Source organism: Solea senegalensis, linkage group LG7 (assembly GCF_019176455.1).
Source record: "Solea senegalensis isolate Sse05_10M linkage group LG7, IFAPA_SoseM_1, whole genome shotgun sequence".
Taxonomy (NCBI): domain Eukaryota; kingdom Metazoa; phylum Chordata; class Actinopteri; order Pleuronectiformes; family Soleidae; genus Solea; species Solea senegalensis.
This window is the reverse complement of record NC_058027.1, coordinates 11,697,655-11,714,741: the sequence shown is the minus strand read 5'-3', so window position 1 is coordinate 11,714,741 and position 17,087 is coordinate 11,697,655. Positions and strand designations below refer to the sequence as shown.

Here is a 17,087-nt window from a genome sequence, read left to right as displayed (position 1 = left end):
AGGCTGTGAGGTTTCTACACTTTCCTGTAATTACTACTAAATTATATGTTACATCCCAAGAAATATCTTTAGAGATATTGCTTCAGTGATGTCGCTCTCAGGCTCTTAGGTCTGTTTTCTTTAGCAAAGCAGTGTGAGCTGCTGCTGCTGCTTCTTCTTCCTGTAACATCACCATACAGGAACATGAAACACAGTAAAACTCAAGGAGCAACAGGATTCTGTAGATGGCACATGTGGTCATCATCAGACTGTTTCTCTGATCATGTTTTTAAAAAGATTGAGGCAATCAACACCCGAGCCACTGGAGAGCCACAGGATGAGAGAAACACTGCATCTATAAAAGAGCTTCAGTACAGACAGCTTTGAAAAGCCTCTGACGCACACAGATACAATATAATGCATAGACTAAAACAGACCTCTCAGGCACCGTATCAAAGGTGACACTCAAGCTCTTCACATTGTTGTGTAAAGGATCTGTCCATCGTATTCTTTTCATAACCTGCTTAGAAAATAAAATGAAAAGAAACATTTGATTTATTAGAAAGTATGGTGAAAGCCCCTTTCCAAAAATATGATAATAATAATAAACTTGTTGTTTTATTAAAGAAAGTGATTATGATTAGTGAACATGTCAACAATTCCTCTGCATGGAACAGTAAAAGGCCACCCAAACATGACAAGGTGGACCGAATAAGAGCACTAGTGGATGATGTAGTTTGAACATCAGCCAGACCATATCTGACAACTTTACTGAGCTCTAGTTGAATGTTTGAGTGGAAAAACACTGTGAGCTGTAGCAGCATGTGAAGCAAAAGATCGGTCAACCCAGTACTGACTGAGAGAGTAATGCACTCCTATCGTACTTCACTTTTTTGACGGTTCAATAGTTCTCTTGCTCTGATTTTCATTTTCAATAAAATATAATGCTGCTTTCATATTTTGTTCTGTATACGAGTGAAGAGCTTTAGAGCAAGGTTTTTCTCAATCCTGGTCCGGGGGACCCAGTGCCCTGCATGTTTTAGATGTTTCCCTGCTCTAACACACCTGATTCAATTGAACGGGTCATTATCAGGCTTTCGAACAGGCGCTGAACAGGCGCTGAGTCAGGTGTGTTGGAGCAGGGAAACATCTAAAACATGTAGGGCAGAAGGTCCCCAGGACCAGATTTGAGAGACTTTGCTTTAGAGAGTTTCTTGTTCACTGAACTTCTTTTTGTGCAAATGAAAAAGTGTTAACTCAGTCAGAAATGTGCTTTCAGCTTTGTGTCAGTGTTCTGTGTTTTTCAACATGACTACGTCCCGGTCTACAAAGGCTTTTGGTGCAGGAGGATCGTAACTAGTTGACTGATTTTTCTTGTTTCTCTCTGGTATTTACCTGCCCTTCTATATCCATCCCCTAGATTGTGTGGTGTGTGAACACATGTTGTACATAGAGGTAGACAACAGTATTTTAGGTATTGTTTATCTTTTAATTTCATAAACTAAATGTGCGGTTGAGGGAGCACAAAGATGACTAGTTTCTCTGTAGTTGATATTCTGCCATTGAGCCTCTTTATTAGTTGAAATTTAAAGACCTTGGCAGAAATAGTTTCCCAGTTTCTCTGGCTTTACTGGTTTAAGAAATGAGAAATATTTTATAAGCTATCACACATTTTGTCAGTTTGTAGCCTTGGAGAAATTGCACTGACCCATATTGAATTGCCTGTCTCATTCTGCTCTTGGTGAAAACAGGGAAACTGAGATGAAGACATGACAACCAAAAGAAATTGTAGGAGTCAGATTTGAAGTGGAAGTGGCTGTGATTGATTTCCACCTTCTTTCCACATTAAAAAGCCCAACAGATTTTCAGAATGTGCAGAAGGGTAACATTAAAAAAAAGTATCTTTAAATGTGAAAATTCACCAATCTCTTTTAAAGTACAACAAAGTAGAGTAGATTCAGACCATGAACCTTCTTGCTGAAAGGCACAAATTGTTAAACTCTCTTGAAAGGTTTCCAACCTTTAGACTCTAAATACCTGCAATTAGTCAGAACCGAAGCAGCCTCTTGGACGAGAGGTGAAACATCTTCAAAACTTAAGCCAAGCAAGTCTTGTCCCCCAGAGCTAAATATTGATTAATGCACATCACATCACAGGTGGCGTCGACTGACTTTAATAAAGTCTGGGTAGCAGAGACACAGTCTAAAAGTGCTGTGACGCATCGCTCGTGCCCCATCACCCTCAACCTCTGGTGCTTGTTTTCATATTCGAACTTCACTCATTTCTTTAAAGTTCCTTAAGCGTTTCTTTTTCAGAAACTAAAATAATAATAATGATGATGATATTAATATTTTATCATCCTTTTTCTCCACTTTTCACTTGCATCAACATGCTCAACCAGCCCGACTCAGATAAATGATCCCATTATTTCATAATAACATATTAATTTATCTCATTATCGTGACATAATGGACCATTTTTCCATGATAACTTATCAATTATCCATGATCCTGGGATAACGCTATGATAAAAACTTGGCTGTGGCCGTTCTCAGCTTCCGTACCTTCAAGCAAGGCACTGTCATTTATCTGCTCTACTGATCTACTCATGAACTGTTCCTCCATTCCTTTGCATGTGCAGTTTCCTCTAAAGGAAATCTATTTTCATAAAAAACATAAGTTAAAATGCCCACTATGGCAGACTCAGCATATCTTATTGAATCCAGCAAGCTGATGGTTTTTATCTGTGGAAATTCTCATTCACCCTGGCCATTGTTATAGGAATGGATTTTAATTCAGATTTTTGAAGAAGTTTCATCAGTTCTTACATGCATTGTGGCAGAACCTAGTTACCCAGGTATGTACACGTATCTCCTGTGAAGAGCTGCCTGGTCTGTTTGCAGCCTCCGGCGGTGCCACTTTTACCTAACACTCGTTAGGAAAAAGCAGTTTCTTACTAAAACAAAATCTGAAATCCCAGTCAGTGTTAACTGAAAGCAAATGAAGCCATTATTCATTTGCTGCTAAGGCTTCATTACTTTTAGATTAAGACTGAGACTAACACTAATTCCACTGTGGTTATTATATTGACTTGGTTTTCAACACATTCAGGTTACACTTACAATTTGCACAAGGGCAGCTCTGCACAACTATCTTGGTTTTATAACTGCAAAGACAATGAGGGTGTTGTGGGTCTATATATAGGCTACTTAACTTATTGGAAATATCATGACACCGTAATGATATTACATTGAACAGTTTCACAAAATTAATCTTTCATTTTCTTTATTCAAGCAGTAAAACTACTACTTTTAGAATGGACGACAAGTCGGATACATGCCCCCTCTACCAGGCGAAGGTCAACTCAGCAGGTGATGACGAGTGCACGTCATACAAAATACTTAAATCCACTCTCACTCACTCCAAATTGCAATGTGGAATCAGTGTATACATAAGAACGAGACATGAAACTAGGTTTGGATGTTGAGGCGTGAAAAAGCCTTAAGAAGTGAGAGAAAATCTTCTCTTTCTTAATTGCTGACACAGCTCACAGCCTTCGCCTAGGTAACATAAAAACTAGAAGGATGCTCAATTTTCACTCAGGGACAATTGGGCCTAATCTGCTTTCTAGTGAGTAACCGTTTCAATCCCTGAGATATGAATATATTTGATTTGTTCATCTCTTCATGTGTTTTGAACGTCTCCTTCCAACTGAACAAAGACAAGAGCTGCATCAGCTCCACATTACCTGTGTCTGTCTTTTTGCTCTTTGAGCTCACTAGTCTACTTGAGACACAATTGAAGGAATGAAGCCGTGGAAAACAAACAAAAGGGTCACTGAGTAAAATATATAACACCTTAAGTGTGTGCCATCTAAAGAACAACAGGAAAGTGAAGTCTGTCGCTTTGTGACCATTCTGGTGCACTCTCGATGCTCTCATGCACAATTTTCTGCTGATTTCATTGTACATACATGAAAAAACAAACAAACAAACACAGTGAGAGAGCAGCCAGAGTGTAAAGAGAGAGTAAATGCCACAGTGGAGCATTTAGCAGTAAAGAGCCTGTGATTTCCCACGGGAGGAACTAAATATAACAAACAAAGCAAAAATGATGGAAAACTGAGACTTATCAACCAAACATTAACCAAACATTAACGTTAATAAAAGTTTGTGATATCAACTTAAAAGGTGTTGTGTTTAGTAAGTTGAGCCTGAAGTTATATTCTACTTCACAGCTCCAAGGTGTGTGCGTGTGCGTGTGTGTGCGTGTGTGTGTGTGTGTGTGTTTGTGTTCCAGGAGGTATAAAAAAACTGCTTTAATGAGGTTTTTACCTGCATTCTTAAACCTGTTAGTAGGATCTTCATTGTCTCCTGATTCACTTGCAATTGATGTGAGAATTCTCTTTCAGTTTCTTTCAATAAGCCCTGGATGCTGTGAACATTCAGAGGAACCAGAGGAAGCTTGATGTTTAAACTACCACGCAGCCTAGTGAGTGTCATCACAGTGGGAAGGTTTTTGTGTACTGCACATCCTCTTATTGTGAATGGCCCACAGGCTGTGGCAGCATGATATGACCTCCCTGCATGGCACATGGCACATATCCATGCAGGGCTTTCATGCCGCCTCTGAAGCTGATGTAAAATGGATGCAAGTGTCACGGTGAGTGTTGTGGGCTGCAGTAGGATGCTGTGGAAATGTGAGCACATTGCAGGCAGACTGGTGGATCGGTGACTCATTACATAAAGGGAATGATTACACACACACACGGACACTCAAGAGTATATGTGAATTGACTCATTTTAAAGTTGTTGCTGATGTCCCCCACGGTCACATCACATTTCCTTCTCCACTCATTCCTTTCCTCTCAATTATCTGTCCTATTATCTTCTTCTTTATCTCTACAGTCTTTCTTCTCCTCTCTTAATTTCTCCAAATTCCTCTTCTCCTTATCTATCTTATTCTCAACCCTGCACATCCTCTCTCTTTCTTACTCTCTCCTCTCTTCCTGTTCTCTTCTTTTTCTCTTCCTCTTTTTTCTTGGTTCTCTTCTCTCTGTTCCTTTCTCCCCTCCTTTTAAATTCTCTCTCTCTCTCTCTCTGTTTCCTCCTTCCCATTCTATTCCTCCCACAGTCTCTCATACTGCCCTAATTTCTTAGAACCTTGTCCTCATCCATCATTTCAAATCTCTTCTTATCTCCTTTCATCTTGTGTCTGTGCTTCCTTTCCATGTCTCCCTCTCCCTTTGCTGATGTCCATGTCCATGTCTCTCCTTGCTCTCCTTTCAGTCCTCATCTCATTGTAGTATACTTTGCTATTCCTACACACACACACACTTTCTCTCATCTCTTCCTTTTTGTCACATTCCTTCCTCCCTGGCTTTTACCACTTGTCTTCTTTTTCTTCTCTCAAAACCTCTCCTCTCTACACATCTCTTACTCTTTTCCTTAGTCTCTCCTCTCTGTTAGTCTGTCTCCCTCCTCCTCCTCCTCCTCCTCCTCCTCTTCATTTTATCTATTCCAGCAGTAAAGAATCACCGAGCAGCAGCGGCAGCAGTGTCATTCAGCACACCGACGACTCCAACAAAAGTGAGGATCACTGTTTCCTTTTCATGCCTCATTGTTTGTTTTTTTTAAAATTGTGTTTTATTTTTTTCCCTTCCTTCAAAAGTCTTTTCAGTCATAATTTTGTCCACTTTTCTATCTTTTTTTCTGCCTTAGATCTTTTCCAGAGTGCAGCAGTATGAGGACACCATGCAGTCCAAACAGGATTTTTGTCTTTGCTAAAACTAGAACACGTAGATGTGGGATTTTTGATTTTTGATTTTAATTTGTGGCATGTCGTCGGAAATAAGTAGGTCAGTCCTGCAGCTTCTATTCAGTATGTCAAAATCTGGGTTTATATGTGGATTATTTTAACAGGTATGGCTTTTTAAAAAATGTATTCAAATCCCTGTGGCATTGATTATTAAAGTAATGCTGTGAGATTTTCAGTTTTGTTTTTTCTGACAGAGAGCAGATTTGTAGTGGTGGGTGTAGTGGTGACGATATTCATGGATGATTTTTGTTTTAATCCTTAAAATATATCTTTTTTTGACAGATTCTTTTTGGCTATTCTTTTCTTCTACTTTGTTTATTTGTACTTGTTGCTATCTAATGGACTGGCACTGTCTGTGCTGCATGCACAGGAGGCTAAAAATGGGCATCATGACATCAGTCATTTAACCAGGATGGAATTATCAGATGTTTTCACTCCTGTACTGGCCACAATGTTGGCCTCTTCACCACCCAACTCCTCCTCGGATAATGTCAGTCAAACCTCCTCCTCCTCGAGATCTCCTCCCCTACCACCTCACTCACAGGTGGTGACATTGTTCATTATTCTGGTGGTCACGGTCATCGTCCTGGGGACTGTGGTGGGTAACATGCTTGTCGTAGTGGCGGTGTTCACCAGCCGAGCTCTTAGGGCGCCTCAAAATCTCTTCCTGGTGTCTTTGGCGTCAGCAGACATTCTGGTGGCAACGACAGTGATCCCCTTCTCTTTAGCTAATGAGGTGAGGAACTTTAACACTGCTGGTGACTTTTTCTGTTTTTGGCTAAGAGTGATTATTACATTGATAATGACAGTATTAATGCATGATACCTGCCATTCTCTGTTCTGCACCAACACTGTAAGGGTTTGTCACTGTCTAAACTAACTGGAGCTTATGTATTGTAAAACCTTTTTGGTTTTGCTGGCAGCAGCTCTGAGGGACAGTGGTTTGCACTATGATCTTACAGCAAGAAGGTTCTTGGTTCAAATCCTGGTGCCTAAATTGTAAATATTGCTGTTTGGTTTTTATTTCCCAATCCACGTGGTTTTTAAAGAGTCCTACTGTCTTCAATATTATATAGATTTAGAGATTTATCCTTATATTTGTTCCTCTTTTTCTCCCAACAGTTAACATTTCTGTACAGTTGGTGAGGACATAGATTAGCATATAGACAAGCAGCAGGTGCACCATCAGTTAAAAACCAAAATCAGTCCAGCTTTAATGAAGCAGATAGCAATGATGTTGATGATGAATACGGTGGCCATGTAATTGATTCAATTAACAATTTGAATATTAATTAAGTCAAACAAAAAGCTAATGTGAAATGATTTTCTTAATTTCTATCTAATTTCACATTTGCATAACCATAAAATTAGGAAGTATAAAAATAAGTATAAGTGTCTTGTCGCCAAGCAACTGCACAGCAGCTGAGAAAGTCCAATATTTGCTTCTTTTTCACCTGCCATTGAAAGAAAGGATACATCGTGGCCTTTTTTTTCACTGTCACTGCAAAAGACTTGTCAAAGCTGATGCTGAATCAGCGGTGGAGGAATTCGATGGCTACTTTGCAGTTTCTTGCAGCTGTGAAAAGCTCATTGGCTTAAATTATTTTCAAGAGCAGTGATATAAAGCCATGGGGAAACTCATTCTGAAATTTCTGTGCTAAACTAAATGCAGCTGCAGTTGTCATGGCAGTAACAAAATAGTTTTTGGGTAGGTATAATCCTTTTGCTGCATCCTCCAGGGCCACCGTACCTGACAGACGCTGACAGGAATAGAATATGGAATTATCATTCTTTTTCTTCTGCTTTCCTTCTTCAATAGGGCATCACTGCTACTTAAATGCAGCACTTAAATGGATTCTTCTCTTTTCAGGTCATGGGCTACTGGTACTTTGGTTCCACCTGGTGTTCCTTTTATCTGGCTCTGGATGTCCTCTTTTGCACTTCTTCCATCGTCCACCTCTGTGCCATCAGCCTTGACCGCTACTGGTCTGTCACCAAAGCTGTCAGCTACAACCGCAAACGGACGCCCAAACGGATTAAAGCAATGATCAGCATCGTGTGGCTCATATCTATTGTCATCTCATCGCCACCACTCCTGATGACACCAAAAGAGGAGGAGTTTGAGACAGAAGATGAATACAGAGCACAAAGGCAGGAGTGTCTTCTCAACAACCAGACATGGTATATCCTCTCCTCCTGCCTGGTGTCCTTCTTTGCCCCGGGAGTCATCATGATACTTGTCTACTGTAAAATCTATCGTTTTGCAAAGCAACGAGCCTCCACTGTGTTTGTGGCAAAGAATGTGATCGAGCAGCAGCCATCACAATCTGAGACCTGTTTTATTGACCACACCAGGACTTCCCAAAGAAAGGGAGCCAGCTGCAGGGATTCCCAGTACGAGCTGCACAGCTCACAGCCTGTCAACCGACACAGCTCCTCCAACATAGACAGCAGCAGCGACAGGAGAGGAGAGCTGGATGATATTGACTTGGAGGAGAGGAGCTGCAAAGCTAACACAAAGTCCTCATTATCCTTGTCTCTCCGCTTCCCTAGTAGAGCTGGCAGAAGCGTGAAAACAGAGGAGGGGCAGGCCGCTGCTGGAACAACAAGCAGGTTGAAACCTCCTCCGCCTCCTTCCTGTGCCTCCATATCCTGGGCATCATCTGAACCTTTGTCCGAGCACTGCCTCCTCCCCTCTCCTGTGCCTCTCCGCAGCCGGCAAGTGTCTCTTCCCACTCACAAAGTGGCTCAAATGAGGGAGAAACGCTTTACCTTTGTTCTGGCAGTAGTAATGGGGGTTTTTGTCCTTTGCTGGTTCCCATTTTTCTTCACCTACAGTCTGCACGCTGTCTGCAGAGAGAACTGTACAATCCCTGACACACTATTCAACCTGTTTTTCTGGATCGGATACTGCAACAGCTGTCTGAATCCCATCATATACACTATTTTCAACCGAGACTTCAGAAGGGCCTTCAAGAAAATTTTGTTTCACACTCAGAAATGAACATAAAATGTGAACGTGTAGGTGTGGAAGCAATTTTACCATCATGATTTCCACTGTGCTGTCATAAGTACATGAAAGGGCTTGTCATTTAGTCAGAGTATTGTTCATCAACCGCTTACACAAGTATTAAATAATCACTTTATATCAAATGGTTGGAGGTTCAGGGGTACGGCATACTGATCAAATGAGGGCAGATGATTCAATCTGCTTTCTTGATGCTGTGATGGTTCAAAATCACTTCTTAATGAGAGGAAAATGGCTGCAAGGAAGTGAACTGTGTCCCTGCAGAGCTGCAAGATGTCCATTGTAATGGTGCAAGTCGACAGTGGCTCAGCAATCCAAATTGCAGGAGGAAAAATTAAAAAAAGATTTCACCAGTTTAATAAAATAAACAGTTAGTAAATAGGTTTGCTTGTCTCAAAGTAATGGATTTAATTAATTGAATGGAGTTTCAACTGTAACTTCAAGTAAATGAATGGAGAAAAGAAAACCTACACAACTGTAAACTTCTATTGACACTGCATCACTCCAGGGCAAAGACATTAAAAATTCATGTGCAGCTAGCAGATGGGCTGAGCTGCTATAAACAGTTAGTGAGAGAGTACAAAAGAAAAGGATGGTAACTATACCAGAGCCTGTGAATAAATATAATCAACCTGCAGGCTCATCTACAGCAGTGGATAATTATTCTCTGAAGCTCAGAAGGAAATAACTGGGCTTGCTGTGGGGTGTATTACTCAACGTTTGCCTCGACTCTGGGAAAACAGAAGAAACAAAACAATGAATGCTGAAATGCTGAAGAACTAATTGGACATACTCATTGATTTTACCTCGTCTCAAAGACCGTTTGAGTAGCCCTGTGTGACAAAAGCCCATTGGTTGCTTCTAATTTGTGGTGAGATAAAGATAATAATCAGACATGATATTTTTATCCATCAGTGTGGCAGAGGGTGTGATTAGACCAAGGTCACAAACAATGTTACATCATTCCGGTTGCTATGCAACACATAGTTGAATAACAGCTAGAAAGTTGTGCAAGTAAGTATCTCACCTGTATCATCACAAGTAGAATGATGGTGTAAATGCCACAAATACATGTATTTATAAACACCTTTCAGCAACATCTGGCCATTGGGTAGTTTCAGTTTTATAAAAATACACCTCAACACTTGTCCGAAACAGAAATGGAGCCACTGTCACATGTCAAGGTTTTGTATTATTATTTCAAAACAATGGTGGGTTGTAGAATACAGGTAAAAGAAAAGTTGAATGAGTAAAGATTAACCAACACACTAAAGTAATATTACAGCCTCAAGTTAATGGGTTTTATTGTCAGTATTATTTAACCACTAACCACCTTTAAGGCTGTCACTGTTTAACACATGACAGTAAACACAACACACATAGGGTTTGAAGTCCTCTGTCGTTCAGTTACTTTGTGGTACCTGTCTCATCCTAAATACCTGAGTTTCCCATCAGTCTCATGATGAGAACTTAAACATCTGCCTGTATCTGCAGCAGTGAAACTAAATCAAGTGGATAGTGATGACATTGGTGGTTTTGTCATATGAAAAAAAAACTTAAATTGTGCACTGACTGCAACAATATTTGTAATATCTTTACAAACATAAGGCACAATCAATGTAGTCCTCCATCTCACTGCTTTTGTTCACTTAAATTTTGCATCATGCGATGACACTGTCATCGAAAAAGAAAATGACTCCCCCTGATGGCCATTCAGGAGAATACAGGTTTCACTCACTTCTGAAAAGGCTTTAATGTCCTGACCTAGAGACTGTGTGCATATCTATGGACAGCACCAGGTCTTCAAGAATCCTGAATGGAAATATGTAGTGTCTATTTTTGTGACAATGGGGGTATAAATGACAAACTCAGCACTGACTCAGATTTGTTGTTGTGATGTTGATGTAATGGCACTGAAAGGAGATAGATCTCACAGTCAAATATTCAAGACAATGAAGAAAACAAAGAGTATCCTAATCATTGACCAATCAAAAGCATTGTATTACCACATCAGGCAGCTCAGTTTATGTTTAAAAGACATGTAGAACATTATCTGATACGGGCTACAACTTCCCAAATGTTCAAGTGTCATCTTATGCTCTTTACTAAACAACCCCACAATGTGACTCCACATCCTACTTCACTAACTCATCAAAATTCAAGATGTCTGCAAATCAAAGCAAAGCAAAGCAAAGCAGCATGAAAAACAGGGTTTTTTTTTTGCCTTCATTGAGATAAGAATGAGTGTTGAGCCGTGAAGCCTGAAGAGATCTGCAAAAATTGTCAGTGTAGCACAGCACTGCTTATACAGGTGAACTGAACCTGTTCCCACTTAAAACTACAAAAAGGAAAAATATGTGTGCAGCTTCACAGCAGCCTTGACACACACAGGACCAGGATGTGAGGCAAAGCTATGTCTTGTTTTCAGTCTTCCATGTCCTTGTTTCCTGGCAGGGTGCTTTCCTGGTTATCAACAGCAATTAAACCACACAACCAGGAAACAACACTATAGGAAATCTAGCATAAACTCTGCAATGAGCCTGCAGACGTCTCAGCATGTGCAACAGAACTTCACAGATGGAGAAAAGAGTATCCTATTGGAGAAGCTTTGTTGCTCATTTATGGTGAGTTGCTGAATAAAATGAATGTTTGACAAAGCAGATGTGTTTCAAGAAACCATATCAACTGTATCCAGCAAATAAATCTTAATTTATTAACAATTTTGCTTTGATTCCAGGAGGTTTCATATTTTCTATTTTGCATCACATTTTTCTGGTCAAATTTTAGATTTTTAAATTTTCCATCTTAAATTTCAGTAATCATTAACAATAGCAATCTGTTATTAATTATTATGATTTATCCATAAAAATCGAAACCAAACTTTATAGCTTGATGCTTATGAACTGTTTTAGTGCTTTCTTTGCACTGGGTCGTCTATTTTGACTTTCAAATTCTATAAAAACAAGTTTCAGGGACCTATATCAATCATTTATTTCCTTTAAAACCTGTTGTATTATCTGATACCTGTATTCTGCCCCCTAGTGGATTATCACTCTACTGCAGGCAATGGAAGTTTTTTTTTGTTGTTTTTTTGGCCTTTTTCAAAATGGCGACTCCACACACTTTTGGCAGGAAAGTCTTTGCTAATTTTCATGAAGGTACGGTAAGAAAAACATGTATATTGTTACTCATTCAAAATAAATATTGTTTATGTTCAAACAATTCATAATCATATAAAAAATATTCATTATACAATGTAAAAAATCGTGTTAAAAATATGTGTATCAAATTTGATGCTGCAGGTGTAGGCTATAAGCTGCTTTATCTCTGGAAATTCACGTCGTAAACTATACCATCACACACTTTTTTTTGATGGTTTAATTAAAGCAATTATTGACTGAAATGCCATTTTAAAATACATTTTTGGAAAAAGAAAGTACATTGAACTACTGTGAGAAGTGTAAGGTGCTTCTTTGCCTGAACAAGGACAGAAACTGATTTGGTGCCTACCACAAAATGAAATAGAAACCAAAGAGAGAAACTGCCTCAAGTGTTCTATATTTTCAAAATGTTAAAAAAAAAGTAAAATATATATATATAAAAAAAATCCCAACGTATCAAATTATATACAAAACACATCTCATAAACAAAATTATTTTAGAATTTTCTATTCTAATCTAATCCTATTTTGTTCATACTTGTGTTTTTTCTAGTTTATTTTGTATGGCGTAGTGTGTCTTGAAACTTTACTTCCAGTTTTACTTTGTAATCAGTCTGAGTGTTGAGTTGTACTTCCAGCCATTCTGCTTTCCCTAATTACCAACAGCTGTTCCTAATCGTTTTCACCTGTGTCTCCTTGTTCACCTTCTGTTAACACTTTCTTACTTCATCTTATCTATTCCCGCTATGTTTCCTAATATGAGTTGTTTCAGTGTATGTCCTTAGCTGTGTTTGACCCTGAATATCTCTCTGTGTGACAGTCTTGCTTCTCAGTTTACCAATGTACCAAATTTGCCTTGGTAAAATGTGCTTTTTCTTCTCCGTATCTTGAGTCATGCAGTTGTCAGGTATATCTTTATCAGGTATTATAGTTGTATCTCCCTGCACATCATATCATTTTCATTACTACAAGACAGGCAGACCCAGTAGCCTTCATTACTCATACTTACCCATAGAGACACTCGCTTTGGGATCATAGTTGATATGAGAACAATATTAGAGTGAACATCCAATTATATTAAATAAAACAAACACGTTAGTGGAAAGTTATGAAGGAATATTGTGCTGTCAGTCAATAAATCAGCTTGTTAAACTATTCTGATTTTACACTCATGGCTACCAGTTTCAGACTGGGGACTCAAATTTATGTCAGTTTTCAGAACACATCCCTGCTGCTGCTGTGGCTGCTGCTGCTGGTGGTGGTGGTGGTGACACTTGTTTCATTATACTCTGACAGCTCATTATTGCCCACTGCATGTGACAGCTCAGAGTAGCCTGCACTCAAAACTGTGAATCTGTGTAAGACACAAAGAATGAAAACTCTCATTTGTTCAGTCAAAGACAGTATTTTGCTTTGGAATGTTCCTAATCCATTGTGATAAAGTATTTTACTGGCAGCCATAATGAGAGACTCTCTCCTCCAAATTGCAAGGAAAGGAGCTTCAAAGTGTCATGTCTTTTCTCCTGAACATAGAAAGCTCTGATAGATGGCATCATCATCAGCTCCCACTCAAGACAAGTATGATTGTCCTCTCTGTGGGGTCATCTATTTGGCATGGGGAAGAAAAGGTAGTGAGTGGTTTTGTTGTGGCTTTGTCTCTGCAGCATGGTGGTGTTCCAATTCATGATGTGCTGCATCTTTCTGCCCTGCTTTTTTTCAAGCTGTGCCTGTTCAAAGAAATATCCTCCCAGTTGCAGGAAATTAAACATTTTCAGACTGGTTTTGATATTGTCCTTGAATTGCTTCTTTTGTCCACCAGGGGCTTGTTGTTGGCCATGGCAGGCCCTGTCCTTCAGAGTTGGTGCAGCATTACGATGGTCACAATGTTGGGCATGTTTGCATTCTCCAAAATGCTGGATCTTTGATGGAACCAAAATGTATATAAATCCTCACATAATAAACTGAGCTTGATATCAATATAATTCATATTTTATATAGCAACTTAATTTACGTTTTTGGAATGGAGTTGATTTCTGTTGTCATATTTCCGTTGTCTATGTATTTAAAGATGACAGATTAACATCCCAGGCATCTCTTAAATCAGATTTTCTGCACTCTGGCATACATAGAGACATGTAAATAAACTGCCACTCTGTGTTTTCATGATGATGTTTTCAACTGTCTTTTATCATTTAGTTTTCCTATAATTGTCTTGCCCTGAGGTTCATGCTTGCCTGTCATCATGATAAATTGTCATCTTCATGATGTTGGCAAATAGATGATACCACACATTGTCTAATTTGTATTGACACATTTGTTGCAACACTCACTGAGGTCTATTTATTGAAATGGAGAGTTTCTATGACTGAGGCTGATAAAGAATTTGTTCCACAAATTACAAAAGATAATGTATTTTATTCTGTTGAAATTTGTTCAAATTATTACATTAAGTAAGTTATTTTATTTATTTATATGTTTATTTCGGTCGTGTCAGTTAGATCACTCATCACACATCATCGTATTGTAGTTCACACAATACACATAACCGAAAGGGAAAGCGGGAGACGCAAAAAGCTTATCTAGTCTCGCCCCTAGTCCCGAAATTTGTTCAAATTATTACATTAAGTAAGTTATTTAAAATGAATAACTGCATATCCCCGAAAAGCACATGCCAAATATGATAGTTGTTTAATACAACTAGAACTGCAACTAACGATTATTTCCATAACCGATTTATCTGTCAATTATTTTCATAATTGATTAATCGTTTGGTCCATGTGTCAGAAAATCTTGATTGTGTTCGTCAAATCTGGAAATAACAATGTTCTTAAAAGTCCACAAACCAAAATGATTAACTTTTAATGATTTCTTTGTTATCCAGAGCAAATAAATTAAGAAAATATTCACATTTAAGAAGCTTAAAAGATTGGAAATCTTGTTTTAGTCAAAAATTTCAAACCGATTAATCGATTATCAAAATAGTTGTCGATTAATTTAGTAATCGATTAATAATCGATTCATCGATTAATTGTTTCAGCTCTAAATAAAACCCTGATTTAGAAAAATTGTGATGCTGTCAAATATACAGCACACAAGTCTACAGAAATCTTATTCTAATATAACTGGTGGCTTTGTGTATCTTTAACAACCATAACCTTATACTAAACACAAACACTGTCCTCTGTGCTGCTGTTAATAGTTTTTGATTTCTTTTTTCTGCTTTACTGGTCAGCTGACAGCAGAGGGAGCCAGAAATTTAACAAATAATGGAGTCAAAGACGACAATGGCACAGCAAAGGTATGTGGTCATACATTAACCCAGATAATCAATTCTATATTTATCTCGATGAACCACACTAAGCCTCTAACTAACACATTATTGTATAACTAGCAGTTGAAACAGTCCTTTCCCATCCAGCAAAGCACACATTCCATCAGCTACAATTGGTTCATAGTTGTTGCACAAGAACTCACATCAAAATGAGACTGCACTCCTAAACCCTATTGTAACACTTGTTTACTATTTAACAGTCTATTATGCACAATATGGATTTGCAACAGATTAGATGATTGTGACCTCTGAGCCATGAAAGTACCTCAAAAACTATATTATGCTCATTGAAATCACCTTCCAGAGAGAAAGTGATTTTTTTCTCATTAAATTAAAAACCTACCTTGTAGTTTGTCCTTTATGTAGTCATTTTTTAATATTATGTGTTTTTTATTCCTTATACAAATACTTGTAGTTTCATTTCATTTCTTTAGTTATCTTTCTACAATTGTGTGTAGCACCACATTATATTGTGATAGACAATAAAAGAAAGAAAGTTATAATAAATCTATTTTAAATCCTAGATCTTTTTGGATATGTATTAATCTCTTAATCTAAACATTTTATCTTAATCTTGTCCTGTCAATCACATATGCAGCACTTTGAATTGTATTTGATTTGAGTGAAAAGTGCTATATAAATGAACAATCTGCCTCATTTACCGCTGCTCTTCTTCTGTGCCTCTATACTTAATACCCCAACTGAGACCACCCCCGTCCCGCACCCCCCACCCCCGGCCCACCGCGTGATTTCCCCTCACAGAAATCGTTGCTCTAGTGGAACATTTAATGCACAGGGGCTCAAATTTCGGCTTCTCCAGTGCACAGCACAGTGTTCCAGCCAGCCGCAGTCTGCACACAAACCACTTCCTTTGTCAAAGTGAAGACGGAGAAGAGGCAAAGGGAGTGAGAAAGAAATGAATAGAGGAGAATAAAGCAGCTGATGAAAGTTGACAGATGGAGGAAGTGCGGCAAGTGAGAGTCCGAGTGATTGAGGTTGTAGGCAATCAGTTTTGTGTGCATGTTGTGGAAGTGCTCATGGCCAATTTCGCTCGAGTGTGTGCCTCTTTGTGTAGATAATGCATAACTTGACCATGAGTAGACAATTCCACAGTTCAGTCAACTCACAAATGTATTGGTCCAGTCTTGCCTTCTCTTTAAGTCATTTTCCACTGGTTTTAAATTCATTCAAGTCTCTTCTCCAGCTACGTTTCCCTTCCCAGAGCCTCACATTTGTTCTATTTTTTCATGAGCCGGTCATTGGGGCAGAAAGTCTGATGGAAAAAAAAGGGCCCCCTCCGACATTTCACCAATATTTGATTCGTGTCAGCATTAAGGAGAGATGCTTCTAAATGTAATGCTGATATGTTATAATTTTAGAACATTGCATAAACCAACTTCCTGCTTTTTTAATGGCCTTGGTAAATCTGTTGTTGAGCTGGGAATAAGGGAGTATACAGTATCAGTGATACAGGATTTAGTGTTGCTACCATTTGGAAAAAGGACCCACACTGAATAACCAGACACACATACGTTCTTTATTTATTTATCTGTGTGTCATTTCCTTTCTCAAACACATTCACCACACTCTGAGTCTGGAAAACAACACACTCGCATTAAGTCAGTGACAGCAGTACAAGGACTTGACATGTGGTAGCAGTTAAAGCAGACCGTTGCAAATCTATAGACCTCAAATAATAGGAAAAAATGCAATGCACATAACTTACCATCAAATATAGACGTGCCAGGAGAGAGAGATAACTTTTGGAGCAAA

At 38.7% G+C, this 17,087-nt stretch overlaps 2 protein-coding genes across 2 annotated transcripts in view; both read left to right on the top strand.

The window, feature by feature from the left end:
* Positions 1 to 6,207: 6,207 nt before the first annotated feature.
* On the top strand, positions 6,208 to 10,333 carry LOC122772642 (alpha-2Db adrenergic receptor-like). Its single transcript, XM_044030830.1, has 2 exons — positions 6,208 to 6,531; positions 7,666 to 10,333. The coding sequence occupies exons 1-2, from the start codon at positions 6,208 to 6,210 to the stop codon at positions 8,797 to 8,799; spliced, it is 1,458 nt and encodes a 485-aa protein (XP_043886765.1). The 3' UTR covers positions 8,800 to 10,333.
* Positions 10,334 to 11,914: 1,581 nt separating this feature from the next.
* The window catches only part of itga11a (integrin, alpha 11a), a 61,909-nt gene continuing 56,736 nt past the window's right edge, over positions 11,915 to 17,087 (top strand). Inside the window, exon 1 of the mRNA XM_044029515.1 lies at positions 11,915 to 11,981. Within this exon, the coding sequence (XP_043885450.1) occupies positions 11,930 to 11,981 (52 nt within the window). The 5' untranslated portion in view covers positions 11,915 to 11,929. The remainder of the gene's footprint in view (positions 11,982 to 17,087) is intronic.

Excerpts from the sequence above, each read along its gene's own strand:
- LOC122772642 (XM_044030830.1), top strand. The coding sequence starts at position 6,208 with ATGGAATTATCAGATGTTTTCACTCCTGTACTGGCCACAATGTTGGCC. Across the intron at positions 6,532-7,665 it reads CCTTCTCTTTAGCTAATGAG|GTCATGGGCTACTGGTACTT; the intron begins GTGAGGAACTTT and ends TTCTCTTTTCAG.